At 40.9% G+C, this 21753-nt stretch overlaps 1 protein-coding gene across 2 annotated transcripts; it reads left to right on the top strand.

Annotated features, from left to right (window-relative positions):
• The first annotated feature begins 326 nt into the window (after window positions 1–326).
• LOC132399872 (homeobox protein TGIF2-like) lies at window positions 327–19099 on the top strand. Of its 2 annotated transcripts, none has more exons than XM_059980735.1 (3): window positions 327–474; window positions 1813–2054; window positions 16932–19099. In XM_059980735.1, the coding sequence occupies exons 2-3, from the start codon at window positions 1851–1853 to the stop codon at window positions 17454–17456; spliced, it is 729 nt and encodes a 242-aa protein (XP_059836718.1). In that variant the 5' UTR covers window positions 327–474; window positions 1813–1850; the 3' UTR covers window positions 17457–19099. The 2 variants fall into 2 exon arrangements, with proteins under 2 accessions (XP_059836718.1, XP_059836717.1); XM_059980734.1 differs by lacking the exon at window positions 327–474 and adding an exon at window positions 481–712.
• The last annotated feature ends 2654 nt before the right edge of the window (window positions 19100–21753 follow it).

Genomic DNA, 21753 nt, shown 5'->3' with positions numbered 1-21753 from the left:
ACATAATTTAGATTAATGACTATTTTTAGAATGCATAGCAAAACATCATTATCTCCTGCTCTGAAAGAAAGAATAAAAAGCTTTTGTTATGCAAAAGGGAAATAATAATTGTTAAAGAGATTCTGGCATTTAATTCAGCCGAACGTTATTTAATTATAGTTGCAAATGATCCATTACTGCTGCGTGGAAGTTACGATAGAAGGTGTGTGTGTGTGTGTGTGTGTGTGTGTGTGTGTGTGTGTGTGTGTGTGTGTGTGTGTGTGTGTGTGTGTGTGTGTGTGTGTCTGTGTGTGTGTGTGTGTGTGTGTGTGTGTGTGTGTGTGTGTGTGTGTGTGTGTCATGTTGCTGCAGCTCCACAGCAAGTTGTGATTGCAGTTGACGTCAGTGGCAGGTCGTTTCCGGGGTGAGCTGTCAGAGAGTTGTCAGGAGTGGTGTGGAGGCGCCCGTCAGCACTGCAATCAGGATCAGCGGCAGGTAAAGAAAGAGAGAGAGGCAAGCCGGAGCTTTGTTTAACTGCGCCACGCTGTCCTCGCATAGGGGGTGGGAGGGGAGAAGGCGAGTAGAGCGGCAGACCTACACACAACACATAAAACGTGCTCAGTTCTCTCCCACCCTCCTCCGCCTTTGCACTTTTATATGAAGCTACAAAATCCAAACTCCGTCGGCTGGCAGGAACATTAAAAGCGGAGCAAGATGAAAGCTGCAAAGAAAGGTAGGTGAGGTGTGTGACCTTGGTGCAGGGAACTGTGTAACTGGCACGCTGTCAGAATGCTGGCGTTACGAACAATGGGAGGGCTGGAGGTTGTTGTTTGGGATTGTTTTTTTGGCTGGTTGCTTTGGGATTATTTTTTTCTCTCTCTCTCTTTCTCAGCTCCCTCCCCCCCCACCCCGGCCGAGAATTTGGTGGGAAATTTTCTTATGAGTTTCAGAGTTTTTTTTTAAAAATGTGGTGAGAGGTGTTTGAAATGCATGAGGTCCCATTTGTGGGAGTGAGTGAGTGGCCTTGAATGCGGATTGCTGCTTCTGTCGAGATGCCTTGCTTGTAAAAACAAGAGTAAAGCATGGCATCGCTAGCAAAACGTTGAATTCGGCGTGTTCGCCTCCTTTTGTTTTGCAAAGCACGCGTCCTAGGACCTAGTTCTGCCTGTGTGTGGACGCCTGTTTTGTCACCGAAAACTCAAGGGGGAATCCGTGGAGTTAGTTTATTAACCAGAACCTAAGACTCCTTGACACGAGATTTTAAATGGTGTAACTTCGCTAACTTAACTACTGGCCTCCCCGCAAAGCAACCTCAAAAAGAGTGGGTTTATTTTAATTTGCAGAACTTCCTCTGGGAGTGTTGATCTGACAGATGGGGTTAGTTTGAGCTGGGAATACCCGCGCAAGTTCCTGTTTCACTGCAACAAAAGCGACAGTGTTCAGCTGCGTGTCAATGGCGGCAAAGTTTCTTCCCGAGTTTTATTGTGTGCTTTCCATTTTTTTTTGCTTTTGACTTTTTTTGTTTTGTTGACAAGAGTTTGAAGGAGGATTGTGAGCGAGATGTTTGCATTCTTGCAGATGAATGGAGATTTTCCCTTTGAACGTGTTGATGCATTTTAAATATAAACAGCGTGGAGCTGAGTGAAGGACTTCGTTCCGCTTCACTGACTTTCAAATTTCACCCCCACCCCCATCCCACCTCCTCCTACCACCTTTGGTTTTCAGTGATCTGCCCCGGAGGGTTTTGTGTTGTAGTTTCTGCTATGTAACTAGCACCCAGTAACTAACGCTTCGTGTTGCTTGTTGCCTCTCCCTCCGTCCGCCTCCGAGCAGCCTTCACTGGTGGGCAGAGGAGACCAGGGGACTTGGCCATGTCGGATAGCGACACCGGGGAAGACGACGGCAGCTTGGCCTCGGACATGGCCAGCTCCAAGAAGAGGAAGCGCCACGTGATTTTTTCCAAGGAGTCGGTGAAGATCCTGCGGGACTGGCTTTACGAACACCGGCTGAACGCTTACCCGTCGGAGCAGGAGAAGCTGAGCTTATCCGGACAGGCGAACCTGACTGTACTGCAGGTAGGACATTGGCTACCTTCCTCGCCTCAGAGTCTGTCTGCCCTGCGGCTTGTGGTTCTGTGGCCGCTCTCGTTAAGTGCTTGCTTGAGATGGTGAGGGAGTGAGTGGCCAGAGCGAAGGCCGGCTACCTGACCTCGCTTGTGCCGGAGACCCTGGGAGGGAGGCAAGATCCGAGTGGGGAAATTAACCCTGTAACTCTGCATGTCGGAGATTCCGAGGACCGCCCGCTAAGGCTGACGTGTAACATAAGGGAAACTCTTTTTCAAGAAATTAGCGAACTAAAGGTAAAATAAAAGGACTTGACATTAGTGAGAATGTGTGGCGCCTGCCAAGCGAGTTTGCACAAAGATTCACATCAGTTTGTATCTCATGCCAGGGGAAACTTACGATTCAGGATTTATTCGCCGGGAAGCGACGTTGCTTCCATCACGCAGGATAAATGAGCAAATTAAAATAAAATGCAAGCGGATTTGGGTTTCCTGACCCTCAAGAGCCAGATTGTCAGGGCTTAATGGCTGCAGGTTAGACACCCCGCTGCATGGCTCTTGTGTTCCAAAGGACATATTGGTTGGGGGAGGGGGCAGTTAAATATTTCTGTCGAGGCAGCTTGGAGAAGCACAAGCTGGCGCCTGCTTGATTGCCTTGAGGAATGGGGAAGTTTCCTTCGGTCATTGTGTTTTTTTTCCCGTCATGTGGAGTTTTACCATCAGGATGAGCGACACTGCCAGTCTGCCCTCACCTTTGTTTTTTGTGCTATGCCTTGACGCAACTTTGCATCTCTTAAACTTTGTTTTTTTTTTGTGCTGAATATCCCGATTACTAATAGTGTGCGTTAGGGGATGTACAGCTGATTACATGATGCCGACAGTGAAACCAGTCTGCTTCCACATCACTGTCTGTTGTTACATGGCTGTAGTCAATGTGATTTCTTGTAATCGATCTAAGCTTTTTTTTCTCCCAAGTCCTTTTAAATTTATGGAGAGCTGTGACTGAGGCTTAATGGATGTTTTATTGCAAACAAAAATAGTAAAACAGATCTTTAAACTGAATTGGAAGTTGGTTTATAACCAGTTGACTTTAAAGCTTAGGATAAAAATGGATCTCACGATGCCTCTGACATTGTGCAGCAGTCAAAATATCAACTCAGTTGACATGCCCACGTTGGTCTGAAAAAGTGTTAGGAAAGCCATTTCCTGTCGGTGTTTATTGCAATCTCGTCTGTCCTGCCGGAGTTGGGAAGAAAAGCTCTTGTTAGTATTGTTTACTCTGAGCCTGGGTTGTCTGGAAAAGTAATAGAATTTCAAGATGCATATAAAAAGTGCTTTCAAACACTAGTTTGAAATGTAATATTTTGTTTTCTGGTGATTTTATTGGTAAATTCCTGAGCAAGCCTTGAACGTGCATTATCCAAACATTTAATTAATTTGCAGTGTTAGGGGGATTTAAGAGTGGATTTGGCAAAAAAAAAGATAGAGTTCCTTTGTGTTGAAGTTTGAAGAGCAGCAGGCATTCCGTTTGCCTCTTTAAAAGTGTACTCCCGTGCAGGCAGTTAAAACTGCTTGTTAGCAAGTCCCATAGTTGGCCTGGTGTATGCAGATTCTAAGAGACACATCAAATACAAATCTAGAACCCTTCCATGCTATAGTTGAACTAGCCGTTTCCAAGAAAGTGAGTTGTGAACAGATGTTGGGTTAGGGTATCTAGTCTATCTTTGTAATTAATAAAGAGCTAAGTCTTTGCTTTCAAATTACATTCACCACATGTCCTTGTTACAAAGGGACTCATCTCCAGCAAACGTAACTTTACATCAAAAAAATTAAATAGATACCTGCACACATTGTAAAATGTCAGGTACATATTTGATTTGAAGTAGTGACTTGCTGACTTTTATAGTTGCAAAGCAACAAATGCTTGACCTTTAAACCAACGTATCTATTAGCCTCTTGTGATACTGGCACTCACACAGATGATGCTGTTGTAATTCGCAGTCTGGACTGTTAATCTCCTGCCTTACACTGAAATTACAACCAAATCTCAAAAAAAGTTTTACAGTTATTTGCTTCCTTGAGTAAGATAGATCATTAGATTTTGGGAGTGGGTTGGGGTGGGGTGTCAAAGGAAATGGTTTTAGTGCAGGAAAGTGACAGATTCAGCCAAGATCTTATTGAATGTTGGTGCAGACCCAGGGAATTGAATGGCTATGTTCCCGTGACTTAAACAGGCCAACATGTATAGCGTATTAGGAGAAGTTACTTCAGGCCTAAGCCACTTCAGACATCAGACTCAAGTTTAATATCACTGACAGTATGTCATGAAGTGTGTTGCTTTGCAATGCATAAAAACCTTGAAATTACAATAAGTAATTAATATATGAATTTGGTGCAAAGAGAGGCAAAATAGTGAGGTAGTTATGTTTTGTAACTTCAAAACATTGAACTAATTTGAAGGAAGACATGAGTTGGAAATGCAGGCCCAACTTAAGCAAGGCGCCCACCGTATATCACGTCGTAGCGTGATGACGCATGTAATTCACGTATTTATACACATAGCCTGTAATTATTTAAAGAATAAGAATGCTTCATCAACCAACATGTACACAAGATTACTCAAGTATTAAATACACAAAGGTAGTGCTCATGGTTCATTCTGTTCAGGAATCTGATGGTGGGGGGGTGGTGTTGGTGGGTGGAGAAGCTGTTCCTAAAACAAGCATTGTGAGTATATTGGGAAAGAGATAAAAAGCAAGAATAGCTGCCTTTTTTTGACCTTGATGCCTTAGCCTTCCCTCAGCAGGATGAGCTGGGGATTTTTAAGCAGCTGTCGAACTACAGAAACTTCCCTCACCCATTAGTCTGGAGAATGTGTCTATTTAGACCCCAGCCAATGGCTGAATACTGGCCTAAAATGGACACACAAGATTAAATACAGCTGCACCTTGACTAGCAGCCCTCAGGCATGGTCTGGATGAATCCAGAGCATGTCACAGGCCAGCTGGTGCTTTTTTTTCACAAAGTAGTAATTATTCAACATAAATTACCAGTGCCACAGCCAGATTTCCGGCCCCTTAGCTCCAGTCACCCAGGTTCAGTCCTGAATTCTGGTGCTGCCGTTGTGGAGTTTGCAAGTTCTTACTGTGATTCACAACCCCCACCATCTGTTTTCTTTCCACATCCCAAAGTCACGCAGTTTGCTGTGTTAATTGGCCAGTTTAAAATTCCCCTCATGTAGGGAAGTCAGGGAAGTCGTAGAATCTGGGAAGGAGTCAATAGGGAAAATAGATTACAGGTCTCCCCCACCCCCCATCCGAAGTTAGAGTGTTACTGTGAAACCATTTGTAAGCCGAAATGTCGTAAAGCGAAGAAGCAATTCCCATTAATTTAAATGGGAAAAATTTTTGAGCGTTCCCAGACCCAAAAAATAACCTACCAAATCAAACCAAATAGCACATAAAACCCAAAATAACATGAACATATAGTAAAAGCAGGAATAATATGATTACTATACAGCCTATATAAAGTAGAAATATTGTATGTACGGTGTAGTTTCACTTATCAAAATCGGGAAGACAGCGAGCCAAAATCAATTTGGAGAAAAAAATCGGTATGTACCCACATGTGCAAACAACTGCATGCACAAGGCTTCGCGGTCATGGCAGTCTTCCTCGGGGCAAACACGTGTATAAAGCGGGTGTCTTTTTTTTGTAAAAGTGATAATCCTCTTTGGTTAGCAAAAACAGGTATTAATGTAGGTCTTTCGTACTGTGAGTTGTCATAAAGCGAACGTTCGAAAAACGGGGGCCACCTGAACGTTGTGTGAATTGCTATAGACGCGATGGTGTGAAATGCCTCCCCTCCCCCTCGGTGTAATAAAAAATACTGAAACATTGTTTAGGGATGTTGTTAGTTGCATCTAATTGAGCAGCAACAAATTTGTTGAGTCAAACTGATGTGGGCTTTAGTTATAGTTCAGTATGTTTTCTCTACTGAGTGCTGCACTGTAAAATGTCTTCTGGCATAAAAGAATAAGTTCCATTAGTACGGCATCTATTTTATACAAAAGCATCTCAATGTGCTTCATAAGAGTCTTATCAAATAACTAGCACTACGGGGAACTCGTAAGGGTGGCTGGGATGTTGGCAGTGAAAGAGGGAGGTGCGGGTGGGGATAAATTTGTAAACGAGTAAGAATTTTAAAATTGATTGTAGGAATTTGAGGACATTCCTACAATGTACAGTCAGTGTATTAACCACAGAATGTGTGAACGCAAGCATGAGTAGGCCATTCAGCCCCTTGAACCTGTCCTACTGTTCATTAGGATTGTAGCTGACATTGTACCTCAGTGTAATTTTTCAGGTTCGAGGACAAATTTTCATCACCTGCTTTTAAATTTGCTGCTGAGAAGCAATCAGACGAGGTACAATAGAGGACAAAGAGTTGATCCTCATTGGGCTTCAGAGGTAATGCTGTAGATACGTGCCTATCTGGATGTGACTAAGTAGGTAGAATGGAGTCAGGCAATGGCAGTAATGTTGTTCTGCGCATCGATGGCCTGTTATAGGATGAAGTATATCAGGGAGGATGATGAGATTGAATTTGCCACAGTCGTGACAGATACCATTTTGTTGAGCATCTGTCCGCATCTATCAGCTAAGATGGGTGGAAGTGAACCCGGGGATTTTCTCATAAAGCTACGGGGAAGCTCCTCAAGTACTGAAGGATTATATTCTCAGACAACTGTGGAGGAAGCAGATGTGCCCTTCTGTTATTTTATTGCCCTTTATAGGTTTGTAATGTTCACTTCCAAAGGGTGTAGTGAAAGGCGCTATATAAATGCACAGCTATGGTTTCCAGTCATAGCTTTGTTTACCCACTCCTCACACTTCAACTACAGTTTTACAGCTGCCCAAATTTAAACTGGAAGTGTTCCTATTTAGGAAAAAGATCTCAGTGTAAGTTTTGGATTTTATTTTCTAAAACATACTTCCTGTCCATTGTTCTTATGTTATTGAGTTACCTTATCTCTTTGTGTTGATGATCCCCTTCACCCTCCCCCACAATGGTGATAATTTACAACTTGGTGTGTACTTGTAATGATTTGGCTTTCTTTTGTTTCTTTCCCCTTGTTGTACTCTCCCTGCTGGAGAATTCACATGGACTGTTTAAAATGCAACAAAATCAGAGCCATGCAAATTGTGGCAAGTGATCATTAAAAAAAGACCATTTAAGAGGGTGGGGGTGGTGTACATTTATTAGTTCCCAGAGGAAGCGCCTGTGTCACATAGTTTCCCAGTGCATGGTCGTATTTGGATTAATAGTGCAGTCTCTCGGAATATTTTACATTTGAATTCTGACCACCGAACCTGATAGTAATATTTTGGTTTCTGGAGTTTATGCTTTGAGATGTTTCAACAATTTTCTTAAAACAGTTCATAAATCAAAATTCACAATTTAAATGATTTCCCATAGATGTTGCCTGGCCTGCTGAGTTCCTCCAGCATTTTGCTTGTTGCTTAAATGACTGATGTTTTATTTACTAACTGGATGAAGAAGTGGAGTTTTAATGTGGGGAAAATGCCAGTAGATGTGATTAACCTCTGCTGTTTGTAGTTTTCTCAGTAAGATGCAGTTGTATGAAGCATTAAAACATTAACTACCTTTCAGCTTGTATTGTTGTGTTTCTAGTGACCAGTTCTGGATTGTGGCTGTGTTGAATTATGGGGTGGTGATGGAATTGGTCAGAATGGTGGCTTTGGTCCATCAGTGTGTTCACAACGTCTTGTGTTTAAGTGTGAAAATAATTATTTAACAAAGGTACTTATTGTCTGTAAGCACCTGTGGAATCATAGCATCACAGCAGAGCAGTGTCCCAAGTAGACAGTCTAGTCTGCACAGACCATCGAGCACTCATTTTCACTAATCTGACACTGAGCCTGTTTCTCTCCACATTCCTATCAACTCCACCCACATTCTTCCACTCACCCACGACTAGGGACAATTTACAGTGGCCAATTAATCTGCTAACAGACGAGTCTTTGGTCTAAGGGAGGAAATCCATGTGGTCACAGGGAGAACTTTGTGGGCTCCGCACACAAGAGCCCCAGTAGCCGGGATTGAACCTAGGTTGTCGTGAGGCTCCAGCAGGTGTACCACTTTGCCACCCGAAACAGAAAACGTGTACTAGTGGGGTCACTCACCTGCAGGTGGATGAATTAATACAATGTGCCAGTCAGTTTAATAAAAAACAACTATAACCAGAATGCAACTTTGAGGGGTGTTTTGTGGGTGGAAATTTGGGTGACCAGCCTCCTGTTAGAACACTCTTCGCTTAAAAGAGTAGTTTTGGAAGGAGGGAATTGCAGCTCTAGAACCTCCTTTCAAAGAATCTTCATAATAAAAAGAAACAGGATTGCGGGATGTGTGGGAAGCCTGTGCTGTTGTCCAGATGAGTGATTTCTTTTGACGTGTATTGCTATGTGTGCACACACGCGCACACACAAACACTCTGCAACCTGCTACGCATCTGTGTCCCTGTGATAGATTATTTCAGACAAAGAGTAGGCTGCTGGGAAGTAAAATGTCAAATGTGAATCTGCATCCTGTTTATCTAGCAGTTTCCAAAATTTCATTCTAGCATAATCCCTGCATTGAAGTACCCATTTCTTTTGGAATGCAATTGAATTTGATCACACGGAAGGTTATGTCAATTGTGTGCTTAATATCTGCCTCTAAAAGACATGGTAAGTGAGCTGCTCAGGCTATCCAATCCAGCAGACAAATAGCGATTGTCGGATGATAGTTTGGGATTTTATGTAGATCGAAGTCACTCACAAGTCCCCAATGGAAGCTGGCACTTTCATCTTTAACTAAAGTGGTGTTTATGTAGTTTTGTGCTCCTTTCATTCAGTTTATACTTGGTTATTCATAGACAGGGCAGTAGTCATGTATAAAATAGATTGTAATTGTAATCATCTGTGCAGTTTTAGCAAGGTTGGGCTACAGTATATTGTTTTAGAAAGATAGAAATACACAGCACAATACAGGCCCTCAGCCCGCAAAGCTGTGCCGAACATGACCTTCCCTAAGAACTACCTAGGCTTTACCCATAGCCCTCTATTTTTCTAAGCTCCATGTATCCATCCAGGAGTCTCTTAAAAGACCCTGTTGTTTCTGCCTCCACTGCCGCCGCCACTCACCATGCACTCACCACTCTCTGCGTAAAAAAAAACTTACTCCTGACACCTCCTCTGTACCTACTCCCCAGCACCTTAAAACTAAGGCCTCTTGTGCTAGCCATTTCAGCCCTGACTCTCCGCACGGTCAAAGCCTCTCATTATCTTGTACATCTAAGTCAAAGAATTACTTGGGTGGAAATCTTGAAGTTTTATTAGATGCATATAGCGTGATTCAGAAGCACTTTATTTAGATCTTACACATTTCTTGTCGGAAATATTCCCTGGAATGATAACACTAGGTACACCGATCCTTTTAGAGTTAGGACAGGGTCCTCTGGGAACGTGGTAATCATTGTAGTGAAATTCGACATGCGTATGAAATATCTTGATCTGGATTATCGTGATATTCTAGACAAATAGTTTTAGAGATTTCTACCCTCAACAACAAACTTCCTTAAGACAGTGGAGCAGGATTGGGCTATTCTGCCCTGCTGCTCTGCCGTTCCATCATGACTGATTTATTAACTCCATTATCCTGCCTTCTCATAACCTTGCTGATCAAGAACATATCAACCTCCTCTTTAAATATAACCAATGACTTGACCTCCACCACCATCTGTGGGACTGGATTTCACAGATTCACCACCGTCTGGCTAAAGAAATTCCTCCTCATCTCTTCTAAAGGGACGCTGTTTGTATTCTGAGGCCCTGCCTTCTGGTCCTAGATTTCCCTGTTGTAGGAAACATCCTCTCCACATCCACTCTGTCTAGGTCTTTTAATATTCAATACGTTTCACTGGGATCTCCCCCTGCCCTCATCCCCATTCTTCTAAATTCCGACAAGCAGTCGCAGAGCATCAGACGTTTCTCATACCTTAAACCTTTCGTTACTGGGAACCTCTCGTAAACCTCTGGACTCTCAAATGCCAGCACATTGTTTCTTAGATTAGGGGCCCAAAATTGCTCACGATACTCCAAGGGAAAAGTACTTTTATTGGTTATTGGTGTTGTTTATTGTGTTTTTGTTTGGAAGTAGATTTAAGCTTTAGACTCCAGTTCTTCTTCTAGAATCTAGAGGCGTAGATAATGAAGCTTAGAAGTGATTGGAAAACAAGATGGATCTTTTCAAAATTGGCTTGTTGCTTCGTTAGTCACCGCAGAACTATTAACGAGGAATGTGCGCCATTGGCCTTCAATCTAAATATGGCCTAAAAAGACAGGCTAGAATCCAGGTCCTGTCCTAATGTTGGGTGACACGATCTTAACACTTTATTTAGCAATTTCCATTTTATAATTCCTTGCCGGTGCTGCTGTGAAGGTTAGATAAATCAATTGAACCACATAATGATCTAAATCTTTGCTTCAAAATTTAAACTAAAAAATCTATAGTCCTTAATCATTACCCCCCCCCCCCTCCCCACTAACCGCTTCACACATCCTCATATTTGGTATCACTTTTTCTACTTTATAATTATTACTTTGATATTGCATTTTCTATGCAATTACCCATGTAGTAGCTGGAAACAGAGCCTATGGAAACTTTGCCAGGAAAATTTAAATGTCTGCAAGGCAAATATTAGCTTCCATCTCCCTTCCACCTGCACTGACTGAACTTCTGAGAGTTCCCACCATCTTTTCTGACTTTGGTTTTTCTAAGAACCAACCATTTAACGTGAGATGACTGCAGCAAAGGCTGGAAATGAATTCAGGCAGCGTCTGCCACCCTCATGTGTAGCACCTTTATAGCCAGGGTCCATGTAAGCTGGGAGAGCAGTTAATCAACTGTAGGCAACTGACAGAGCTGTGGTAATAATGACAGCCTTTGAAACTTACAGATTGCTTATTCCCCCTAATAGCTTGTTTCTCATTTAGTAATGCGACCAAATCTTGTTTCAAAGCAGCTAGATTTTTGGTTACATGACAGTAATGATTAACTGCGTTGGTGAAATCGTTCGGATTTATTTGCTGATAGACCTGAAGCTCAGAGCCAGTGTTTAAATCTGCTGGCGTTGAATGCCACATTAATGCCAGTGGCAGAATCAAAGTCAACTTGTCAGAAGCCAGTAGCTGTGTAGACCTGTTTCCGTGAGCAGTCTCCCAAGCCTAATGAAGCCGGCATTCATCTCTTTGGTGTTGCTGCCAGCAGCAACAGCCTTGTATTGACGCCCTACGGTTACAACTACCTTACAACTGTTTTCTCACAGAAACTTCTGTTTAAAAGCTGCTTATTAATGAAAGCCAAGTTTTCTGAGAAAATATAATAAAACCGTCCACTTGGAAATGAGACAGCTAGAGTGAGTCTGGCAGGAACTTAGTTTTCAGGTTATAGGAGAAAATCTGCTGCAGAAGTTGGAAACAAAAATAGAAACTGCTGCAAGCTCTCAGCAGAAAAAAAATGTTGACGTTTCATGCATAGTCCTTCATCAGAACAAGGGCAAATTAGGTTATGTACTATGCGAACGGATCTCAAATTCATCCAATGATCCACTCCTAAAGGGTGGCCAATAGTTGCAGTTTAGTGAAACTACCTAATTAATCCCAATGCCCTTTCTCACAGCTGCATTTTTCCCCTCAGGTATTTCTCTTATTCCCTTTTGAATCTTTTGAATGTTTAAATGTTAAGCAACAAACATTTTTCCCTTCTTGACCAGCTTAGTATGGCAACAAGGCTTGTTTTATGTTTACAAATACGAAAATTCCAAATACTAAGTTGACAAATGTTGCAAATATATGCACAATGTTCATCCACTGTCATCAGTTTGTCAAATGTTTTAACTCTATAAATGCTAGTTAACTAGACCATAAGATGCATGTGGCCCATTGAGTCTGTTCTGTCATTTCATTATGGCTGATCCATTTCCCTCTCAACCCAAATCTCCTGCCTTGTCCCCATACCCCTTTATGCCCTGACTAAACAAGAATCACTCAACAATCTGCCTTAAGTATATCCAATGACTTGGCCTCCACAGCTGCCCGTAGCAACAAATTCCACTCTCTGGATGGTGAATTGGGACACTTTGGGCCAGTACATTTTGGCCCAATTTAAGCGGCTATCCTAATTAACCATAGTTTCATGGCAATCGTATAAAAAAGACAAACTACTGTTTATCTGAGTAACAAATTCTGTATTTAAATAGAATATAGAACAGGTTAAACACTATCAATGCCACCACAATACTATAAAACTGTATTAGTTCCTAATAGTTGTTGACATAGGAATTCATCCAGTGTACACTGCCACGTTCTTTTGATTGTAAGTGAACAAAATGAGCACTAGTGTAGATCATGGACTGCATTCATACAATGCTTTCGATGACTGCATCTTCCAAATCGTCGTTTTCATTGTAACATTCAAGCTGATTGTCAATACCTTCAAATCGTCTAACTTGTTGAAGTAGTGAAATCATTTAATTTTCATTCCCAGCTGTTTCTGGCATCTTAAAGCCTGAATGTTTGAAACTGCAGTGTGCAAAACAGTTCTGAATTGTCTTACTGCTTATTTCTTGTCCACTATCAGTGACAAAAAATTGCTGTGCTTTTTGAACACATAGGCAACTGACACTCTTTAAAAAAAGTTCACTCTAAGCACGGTGTACTGTCCTACGGCAGCTCAAGTGCTCATGTCTGACATTAGTTATACACTATTCGTTAGTAGTCTCCTGTCCCACTTATGAGACATACTGTCCCAAACAGAACAAATGGAATCTTTGCTATTTTCTTGATTAGTTTTTGTTCTTTTAAGAGTTGTCCCAAATAAATGGTTGCCCTGATTAACTGTTGGTCCATTAACCAGAAACCACTGTATATTTCTTGTTGTAATTTGGTCTATTTTTCTTTACTGTAATGTTGCCACAATGCAACAAATTTCAGAACATATGTTAGTGATAATAAACCTGATTTTGTTTCTGAAACTAATTGAAAGTGCTTCTTGAGCATTTTTTTCCAGAAATGCTCCATATTTACCTTATTAGTATTCTCTTTCTTAGTAAAGTCAAACCAAAGGGTTAAATTATTTTCAAATAAATATTAATACCTGCACATAGAACGTGTATGAAACCTGCAGTCAGTCTTAACTTTAAAAACCCGGAATCTGACCTCTTCATATCAAACATTATGGTTAAGGTAAGAATAATAGGTTTAATAGTTTAGGAAATACTTTTCTACGTTGGGTTTCAAGTCTGGTGCAGATTAACGGGATGAAATTTGCCCTGTCAATTGGTTGCAGAACCTGTAAGGAGTGAGTTAGGGAAATCATAATTTGTTTGCTAATGGGCTATTGCTCAAAGGATAAAACTGTCTCCAATTTGGTATCAAAAACAAATTCACAGTTGGAATGGTTGGAGCGTTACAGGCAAGGGAAGAGAAAAATTAAACACAAATTCTTCCAACACCTACCATTGATTGAGCTTCCCTGAATCGGAACCTGAATTTCCTCCTTAAACTTAATTTAAATTTACAAATTTTCAGACACTCCTTACCTTTTACATCCACCCTAATTTCATGTTTTATCATATCAACATTCCTGTCTTTTCCTTTTGACTTTGAGGTAGAAAGGTTTAAGGCAAATGGTGGGTTCATCGGTTGGTATGGATGTGTTAGGCCTGAGGACCTATTTCACTGTTCTGTAACTTGGTGAAATACAGCATTTTATTGCATTAAACACCTCGTTCAGATTATTAGAACACATTTCATTGAATTTTGTGTGGCAAGAGGAAGATATTTGTCTATTCAATACTTGTACCTGGCCTGAGAATCCTTGATGCATTCAAAGTGGAAGGTAACAAATCCTCTGATGCAATGGTCTCTATCAATAAGCTCTCTTCTCTACAAAGAACACTTTAAGTACAGAACATCAGGGCTGTGCGGAGGAGGGGAAAAGAAGTGACTTCATTTCCATTGAAACCTTGGATTTTTTTTGTTCTCTTTTATTGGTGAGTCTGCCCCAGAGTATAAACACTGGTTTTTCAACAGAGGAAGTACTGTCTTCAAAAGCCAAGGCCTACCAAACACAGATGTGGTGTTAAGTTTCCCTCTAATTCCATCTCCGTGGTAATGAATATCTGTTAATTATGTCTCTTCTGGAGATGAAAGGGAACACCCTCCAATTCCTTGTTGGGAAAGTGTGAAAAAAATCATCTTTCAAATAGCATTGTGTTCTGTGGCTAAAATTCAAAGGTGCATTATTTTTCATGATGGTAGATTTTATTTCTAATGTGGTTAAGATTGCAAGTGAAAGGGAGATTAAAGTTTCTTCAGCCATTTTGTATTGATTTGGTGTATTTAAATCAAATGTTGTGTTGACCTTGTTTTGTGTAGACAGTGAATGATATATAACCTGGAGAGTGTAACTGGATGTTGCAATTTTTTTTGAATTTCATCAAAGTGGTATGTTGGAATTTCCCTTCCAAATTCCTGATTGGCAGCCAAGACAAGCATCTAGTTTTGGCCAGTTAACAAAAATCACTGAAGTTGCTTTTACGTTTTAGTTTGAGTTCCAAGATCTGGTTTCTGCTGCTTCTGCTGTTAAATTAGTTTTCTGTGGTCCTGGAGAGTTGTGTCTGCTGTGGAAAACAGGTTGAGCAGTAAACACGAGGAAACGACCCTTAGAATCTAAATGAAAGGAACAACATAAATGGATCCCCAGAAGTCGAAATTCCCCTCCCCCTCCAATCTGATTTCTGGTGTCTGTATCTTCTTTCCTATGATGTAAAATCTACTTTTCATGGTTTCAGTCAGGCGTTAACAACACATAGCAATGAAGTTATAAGTTGCGAAAAACTGCTGAATATTTAAAAAACAAAAATCCCAAAGATTAACAAGACTGGTCATATTTGGGGGGTGGGGGGGGGAAGAACCAGGATCAGAAGATTTCTTTGGTCGATTATTTTGAAATATTTAATGCGTGTGGGGCCATGCCCTTTAACTGCACATTCTGTAACCCTGAGCTGTGAATTGTTTAGACTTCAGTCTTACAGTCAGTTTAAAAAAAACTCATCTTCCCGTTGCTAATTGTGCTAGAGATTCCTTACATCTGCCTCCTCCAGTCTCTGCCACCCTTCCCCCAGCACTCAGTGTGCTTTGTGTAACACATCTACGTTGCTCGGTCCACATTTGAAGGGCCATAATGGCAATTCCTTCAGCGCCGGTTTCAAGTTACACAACCTGATCAGTGTTTAGCAGGCACCCATGCTGTCACGTGCCCCGGCACCGGCAAACTCTTTCCACATCGCTGCCTATTCACAAGGGCTTTGTCTGGGTTACAGCAAACAGAAAGGTCCATGCAGCGCGGATGGTCGTTCTCGCCCCGTGGAATTGAAGGTGAAGTTTCAGAAGAAGAAGAAGCAGCAGAAAATTCTTCCAAAATGCCTGCCTCCTTAAATCAAACCTTACCGAGCCGTGATAAATGGAGTTTCCTGATCTCTGTGTTGTCCTACACGGAAATGTGCTGACACACACACAGACGCACAGATGGTCCAATTCAGTTTCATCAGTAAATTACGAAGGAGCTTCTCCCCTCTCAACAACACACACACACAATGCTGCAGGAACTCAAGCAGGCCAGGCAGCATCTATGGAAATGAGTACAAGTCGACGTTTTGGGCCGGGACCCTTCCTCTTCCCGCTCCCCCTCCCATATTGAATTAGCAGGCAAAACAAACTGGAAGGGTGGGGGGGGGGGTACAGGAAATCAGACTGACCCCCACCATCCAGGCCAAGCTCAGGTCTTGCTGCTGCCATCAGGAAGGAAGCAGAGGATCCTTAGCTCCCACACTACCAGGTTCAGGAACAGTTGCTACACTACAGCCATCAGGGTGGATAACTTCACTCAACGCTGAACTGGCTCCACAACCTATGCAGTCGCTTCCAAGAACTCTACAACTCATGTCCTTAGTATTATTTATTTAATTGTTTTATTACTTTTTTTTTGTATTTGCTCACTTTGCACATTGTTATTCTTGTTTGGTTGTAGTTTTTCATTACTTCTACTGCTTTGTTTTACTGTGAACGTTCACCAAGAACATGAATACCAGGATAGGTACTCTGATAGTAAATTTACTTTGAACTTTAAAGAGGACAGGAGACACAAGCGACAGCCAAAGCTAGAATCTCAGAGCAATGGGGATAGTCGTTTTTCTGCTCAGAAGGAAGGCTTGCAGTGCCAGCGAACCTGGTTCAATTCTGATGCAGACCGTAAGGAACTTGTACATTCTCCCTGTGACTGTGTGCGTTTCCTCCCACATTCCAAAGACATACAAGTGATGAGGCCATTTGGTCACGTGGGTACAGTTAGGTGTCTCGGGCTCATTGGGTCGGTCGAGCTTGTTAGTGCTGAATCTAAATAAGCTAAAATAAATAAACACAGTTCTTGTGATAGTTTGAACTTTATCCAGCCTTTCTGACCATAGCAAGCATTTAGAGACCCATGATGGGTTGGTTCGGATTCCATTGTTAAAACTGCAAGGCAGTGAGTATTATCACTTTTTAGTCAAAGACACTGGAGTAGAAAAGTGATATTTTGTGACTGGATATCTTATACAAAACCTTATTGTTGTACAGGTGTTATGTCACAGAATCTGCCATTTCCAAATGCACTGAGGCTTGCAACATTGATGAATCTGATATTGACATTATTTACAGTATTTTTTTACATGCAGCCACAAAGTTAATGTGCTAAATAACTATTTGTCCTTGCTTTCAAACTTAAGGTTTCCAACTGGTTCATCAATGCAAGGAGGCGGCTTTTGCCAGATATGCTGCGAAAGGACGGAAAAGACCCCCATCAGTTCACCATTTCTCGAAAGAGCAAGTCCTCTGAACTGACCCCATCACGAAGAACAGGTGGGCCAAGCCTACTGGAGAATTCCAGTTCAGCTACAGCCTCCACTCTCTCACCCGCATCCGTTCGGCCGTCAGTCATCTGTCATGCGACGACATCCGTGGCCAAGGACGTGCCTTTACTCTTCTGCCCAGACTCTGGAAATGACAGTAAGAAAACCTCAAAACTAACTGACCAGAAGTTAGTTCAACCTCTGTTCAACACCGATAACCCCACTGCCTTGATGATGTGCACAGGTTCGGCTAGTCCTAACAACGGACTGTTCAACACACCTCCACCCACTCCACCAGAGCTCCACCAGGACTTCAGTGGATTTCAGTTGCTGGTGGATGTTGCACTCCAGCAAGCTGCTGAACTGGAATCTCAGAAACAGAACATCAAGGTTTCATCTTAAGTACACAAGACAGACAACTTTGCTAAAAGGGAGTAGAATTGTAGATATTTCAGAAATCTTGTCAGTTGGTTTTAGTCTGTGGATGGGCATTGATGGTTGATGCTGAACACAGTTGTAACATCCATTTTGGACAAACAACTATTAAACAACTATTCTCCTGTTTGGAGAAGAGAGTGCTTAAAATCTGCCCACTGGAGCTAAATTTCTCATGGGTGAACAGTTGATTGTAGACCCCTGAATGGAAGGGTTGCAATAATTATATCTATTAGTATTCTCAGAGCCTCCATTGTAGCTTTGCACTGCAGCCTGTAGATTCTGGGATTTCATCATAGTAAGCATTATTAGCTTTCTGTATTTTTGACTGCAGACATAAATGAGCTGTACTTGTGCTTCAAAGAACTGCAGGTTACCCAAATCTTAGAAGTTTTATGTTAACTAACCAGTGTGATCACTGTTCATGTTTGAAGATTTGGGCCTAAGGTAGGGTTTTTCTCTCCCTCTGCGTGGATGCAGATAGAGTGAGTATAGAACAAAAGGAGCAACATTGAGATGACCCACCAACAAGTGGATTGCCAGGACTGGAAATTCTGTGGCACGTTCGTAAGTCCTCAATACGTGCACAAAGTGTCTGTATCATAAAGACACTAGTAGAATATTTTTTCATTTGTATATAATGGATCTTTACTACTGAGCTGAAAAAATGGTAACTTTAAATGGTGTTTCTGTTAGAGGAAAATTATAAGATTAAAATGGAATTTCCTTTAACTTACTACTTAATAGATTATGATATAGCAATGTGACGTTAGTTCAGAGAAATTCATTTGTAACTTTTGAATACAAAACTATTAAGGTAAACATTTCTGTTTGTTAGTTCTTTGTGAATGTAGCCATCGTTTGATTTTTTAAATTTTTTTAATGTAGTACATTATTAAAGGTGATGTGAGACTTTTTATAACAATAGTCATAAAGTCATCTATATGGTAGTCTGGGATTCAAATAAATTAACTTTACAGATTCTAAAATGTCACTCACCACAGTTATGAAAGAAGTTGTATTGTGCGGAAGTCTTGTTTTAAAAATAAATATAGGGAACCAGTGATTTTCAAGATCCAAGTCACTCAACTTGACCCTTGCAGACCAAAATACTACAAGTCTCCAGTGTGTGGCAGTGGTTTATTACAAATTTGGAACTGTTTTTCAGACAAACCCTTACTGCAAACTGCATGGAGAAAGCCTTTTGTTGGCAGACCATTTACTTTTGATGTGGGAGCTGCAGACCTTTGCATTGTACACCAGCTCTTTACAGTAAATTGCATACAGGCCTCAGCTGTGTGCATGTGGTTCTACAACATAGCTTTACATAAATGCTATTCATGTCAGAGGCTTTAAAGATTTGGTTCAGTGTTAATGCAAAAAGGACTTTGCAGATCATGTATATAACTGAGAAAATGCAAATGTGCCTTATGATGGTGGTGTATGTTTTTTCTTGTTATTTGAAGGGACCACCCAACTTGTCCAGTCTTCAATTTCAATCTGTGCAATATTTAAAGGAGTCCTTTCACTCCATTCTTTGTCTTACAGGAACATTGATCATATCTGTGAATTTTTTAATACCACTCTAATAAAAATTTGACATTTGATAATTGTGTTTTGTAATTATTGGTGACAAAATTCAGGCTTGGGCATGTGCTTCAATTTCCTGGACGAAGAACCACACAGAGACACCAACATACAGAATGGGAGTGCCTGGTGCATTGACACATAGACACGTGCACGTTTATTTCTAATATGGTGTTTGCTGTGTTTCTAAATTTATGTTGAAAGCAACATAATCAGGAAACAGCTTTTTAAAATTGATTCCTCCTGGCTTCAATCAGAAGGCTGTACTGCCTTCCCCCTAAGATGCATCCATCGGGACCTGATAATACCAGCAAAGGTAAAAGTATAAAAGCAGCAGTTATCTCTCCCGAGTTTACAGCAAATGTAGAAACACGTTGTTTTCCCATATACACGGCATGTTCTTCAGTGAGGGCAAATTTGAAGGACTGATCAGATTCTTTTTCTAAAAGTTCTGGTTACATCCAATTTAAGCAAATTTAGTAATGACAGTTATGTGCCCAGCCTTTCCACTTCATGGAAACCTTGGAGCGAACCAAAAGTATACACAGAATAGCAATGGAAAATGCACAGCTCCACCATTGTTGACTGAAATTTAGAGGATGCATTATTAGGGTAATACAATTATATATTAAGTCAGAATAGTCTTGTAAAGATATTAATCAAAAACAGCATGTTAACAATTAACTGAGCTGCATTCTTTTGGAAACATTAATTCAACAAATATTTGGGAATGCTGAAAGAATTTATCAGCAATATTTAACTACAGTACTGCAGATGTTAAGATTGCTTGCTACATATTTTGGAGAAAGCTTTCCTACTTGTCCTATCAATGCACCAACATTAGCAAACCGACTTTGCAATTCACTTTGGACCCTAAAGTTAGTGTTTCACTGATGGAAACAGACCTCCGGTAATACAAGCAAACCTATAATAAAGCCCTGTTCCCTGTTGACTTAACGTTTTGCATCATTGACGAGAAAAATGAAACAATTCTCCGAAATACCAGTATTTTTGAAAAAAATAGTAACATCTATTAGAATCCTATTGAGACATAAATAAAAATTAAGTATTTTCAAAGGATTGATCCCATGATTGGTGACAGAAGGAGGCAGGAAAAGAGAACCCAAGACTATTGTAAACCACAAGTGTTTCACATTTCAGTCTTTTGCACATCGGGCTTTTATTTTAATGTGATTATATAAGTGTTTTATCATAATCTTCCTCTTCTCCAGCAGCTGAAATATGATTATCTCGATTCCCGCTGCAGCTGTCACTTAGCTAATGTACATGCTTGATGGAGCGAGAGACGGACTCTCGGTAGGCTCAGGCTAATCTAGAAATGATGTAATAGCAGCGGTTAGCGTTTAAGTCATATGGCAGATGTTTATTTTTTAATCCTATTGCAGGAAGTAATGGCTGAGGCAACAAATTGCTTTCAAGGGTTTCAAAGTGAGGCCACGCGGAAGGAACAGGTTTTTGAATTCGACATTATATTAGTTCAGATGTGCTGACTTAATGACAATTTGTGGATTAGTAAATAAACAATGGGTAAAGGAATCTCCTGAAGTGTTTTGATTAACAAATTGCAAAAATGAAACAACATCACCTGAAGTGAGGTGAGAGCTGGAGCAATGTTCATAGGACCTCTCCAGCAGCTGAAACAGAGGACAATCCTTGCAGTGCTGTTGCGAGCTCTTAGAATGTTATTTATTTAACTGATGTAATTTATTTTAAAGATCTGATTCCCTGTCTGCTAATTTAATTTCTCACTGCCATTATCCTTTTCTCAAAGCTGACATCCAGCTGGCTTCAGGCAAGGCCATTTCAGCCGGAATTTCCAAATTTCAAATCAAAGATGAACGGGCAGTCATTCAGTCACATGGTCCTACACTCACTCCTAACGGATGCACAGACTGAAAACTTGCAAGTCTCCTCAATCTCCCCCAGATCATCCCACTCATTATTGCAAGGGAAGTCACTGGCACCACACATTTGCAGAAACTAGGGAGCTTTATAAAATATCTTTGGCATTGTACCAAAGCACTTTGCAACTAAGGTGCACTTCAGAACTCTTGTAAATACAGCATTCAGCACAGTAAGTTCCCATAAACAGCAATGTGATAATAACCAAATAATTTGATTCTAGTGAAAAATGGTTGAGTTATAGAGATCAACTGGGTTTTCAGGAGTAATTCATCTGATCTTTGAGAAGTGTCATTTCATCATTTACATCTGACTTGGACAGCAGACGGTATTTTGATCTGGCATCTCAATGCAGCCTTCTGGCAATGTAGCATTGTACTTGACTTCTCAAAGATTCAAAGTATGTTTATTATCGAAGAATGTGTAAGTTATACAACCTTGAGATAAGTCTGCTTACAGGAGGCCACAGAGCAAGAAACCCGAAAGAACTCAATTAAAAAAATAAAGACCAATGCCCCAATGCACAGAGAAAGAGAATAAAAAAATACAAATTATGCTGACAATAGAAGCGAGCAGGAACAGCAGCATTCCAAACCAAATTGTGTCCTTGGATCCAAATCCCTGGAGTAGACCCAAGCTTTGGTATTCAGTTCATCTTATTACTGGGGCAAATTGTTGCAACGTTTACTGACTTTCATGCTTAAATCTGTGCATTCGATATCATCCGAATCAGGTGAGAGTTACAGAAAGAGAT

Source organism: Hypanus sabinus, chromosome 9 (genome assembly GCF_030144855.1).
Source record: "Hypanus sabinus isolate sHypSab1 chromosome 9, sHypSab1.hap1, whole genome shotgun sequence".
Taxonomy (NCBI): Eukaryota; Metazoa; Chordata; class Chondrichthyes; order Myliobatiformes; family Dasyatidae; genus Hypanus; species Hypanus sabinus.
The sequence above is the reverse complement of the archived record's forward strand: the minus strand, read 5'-3'. Positions and strand labels throughout refer to the sequence as shown.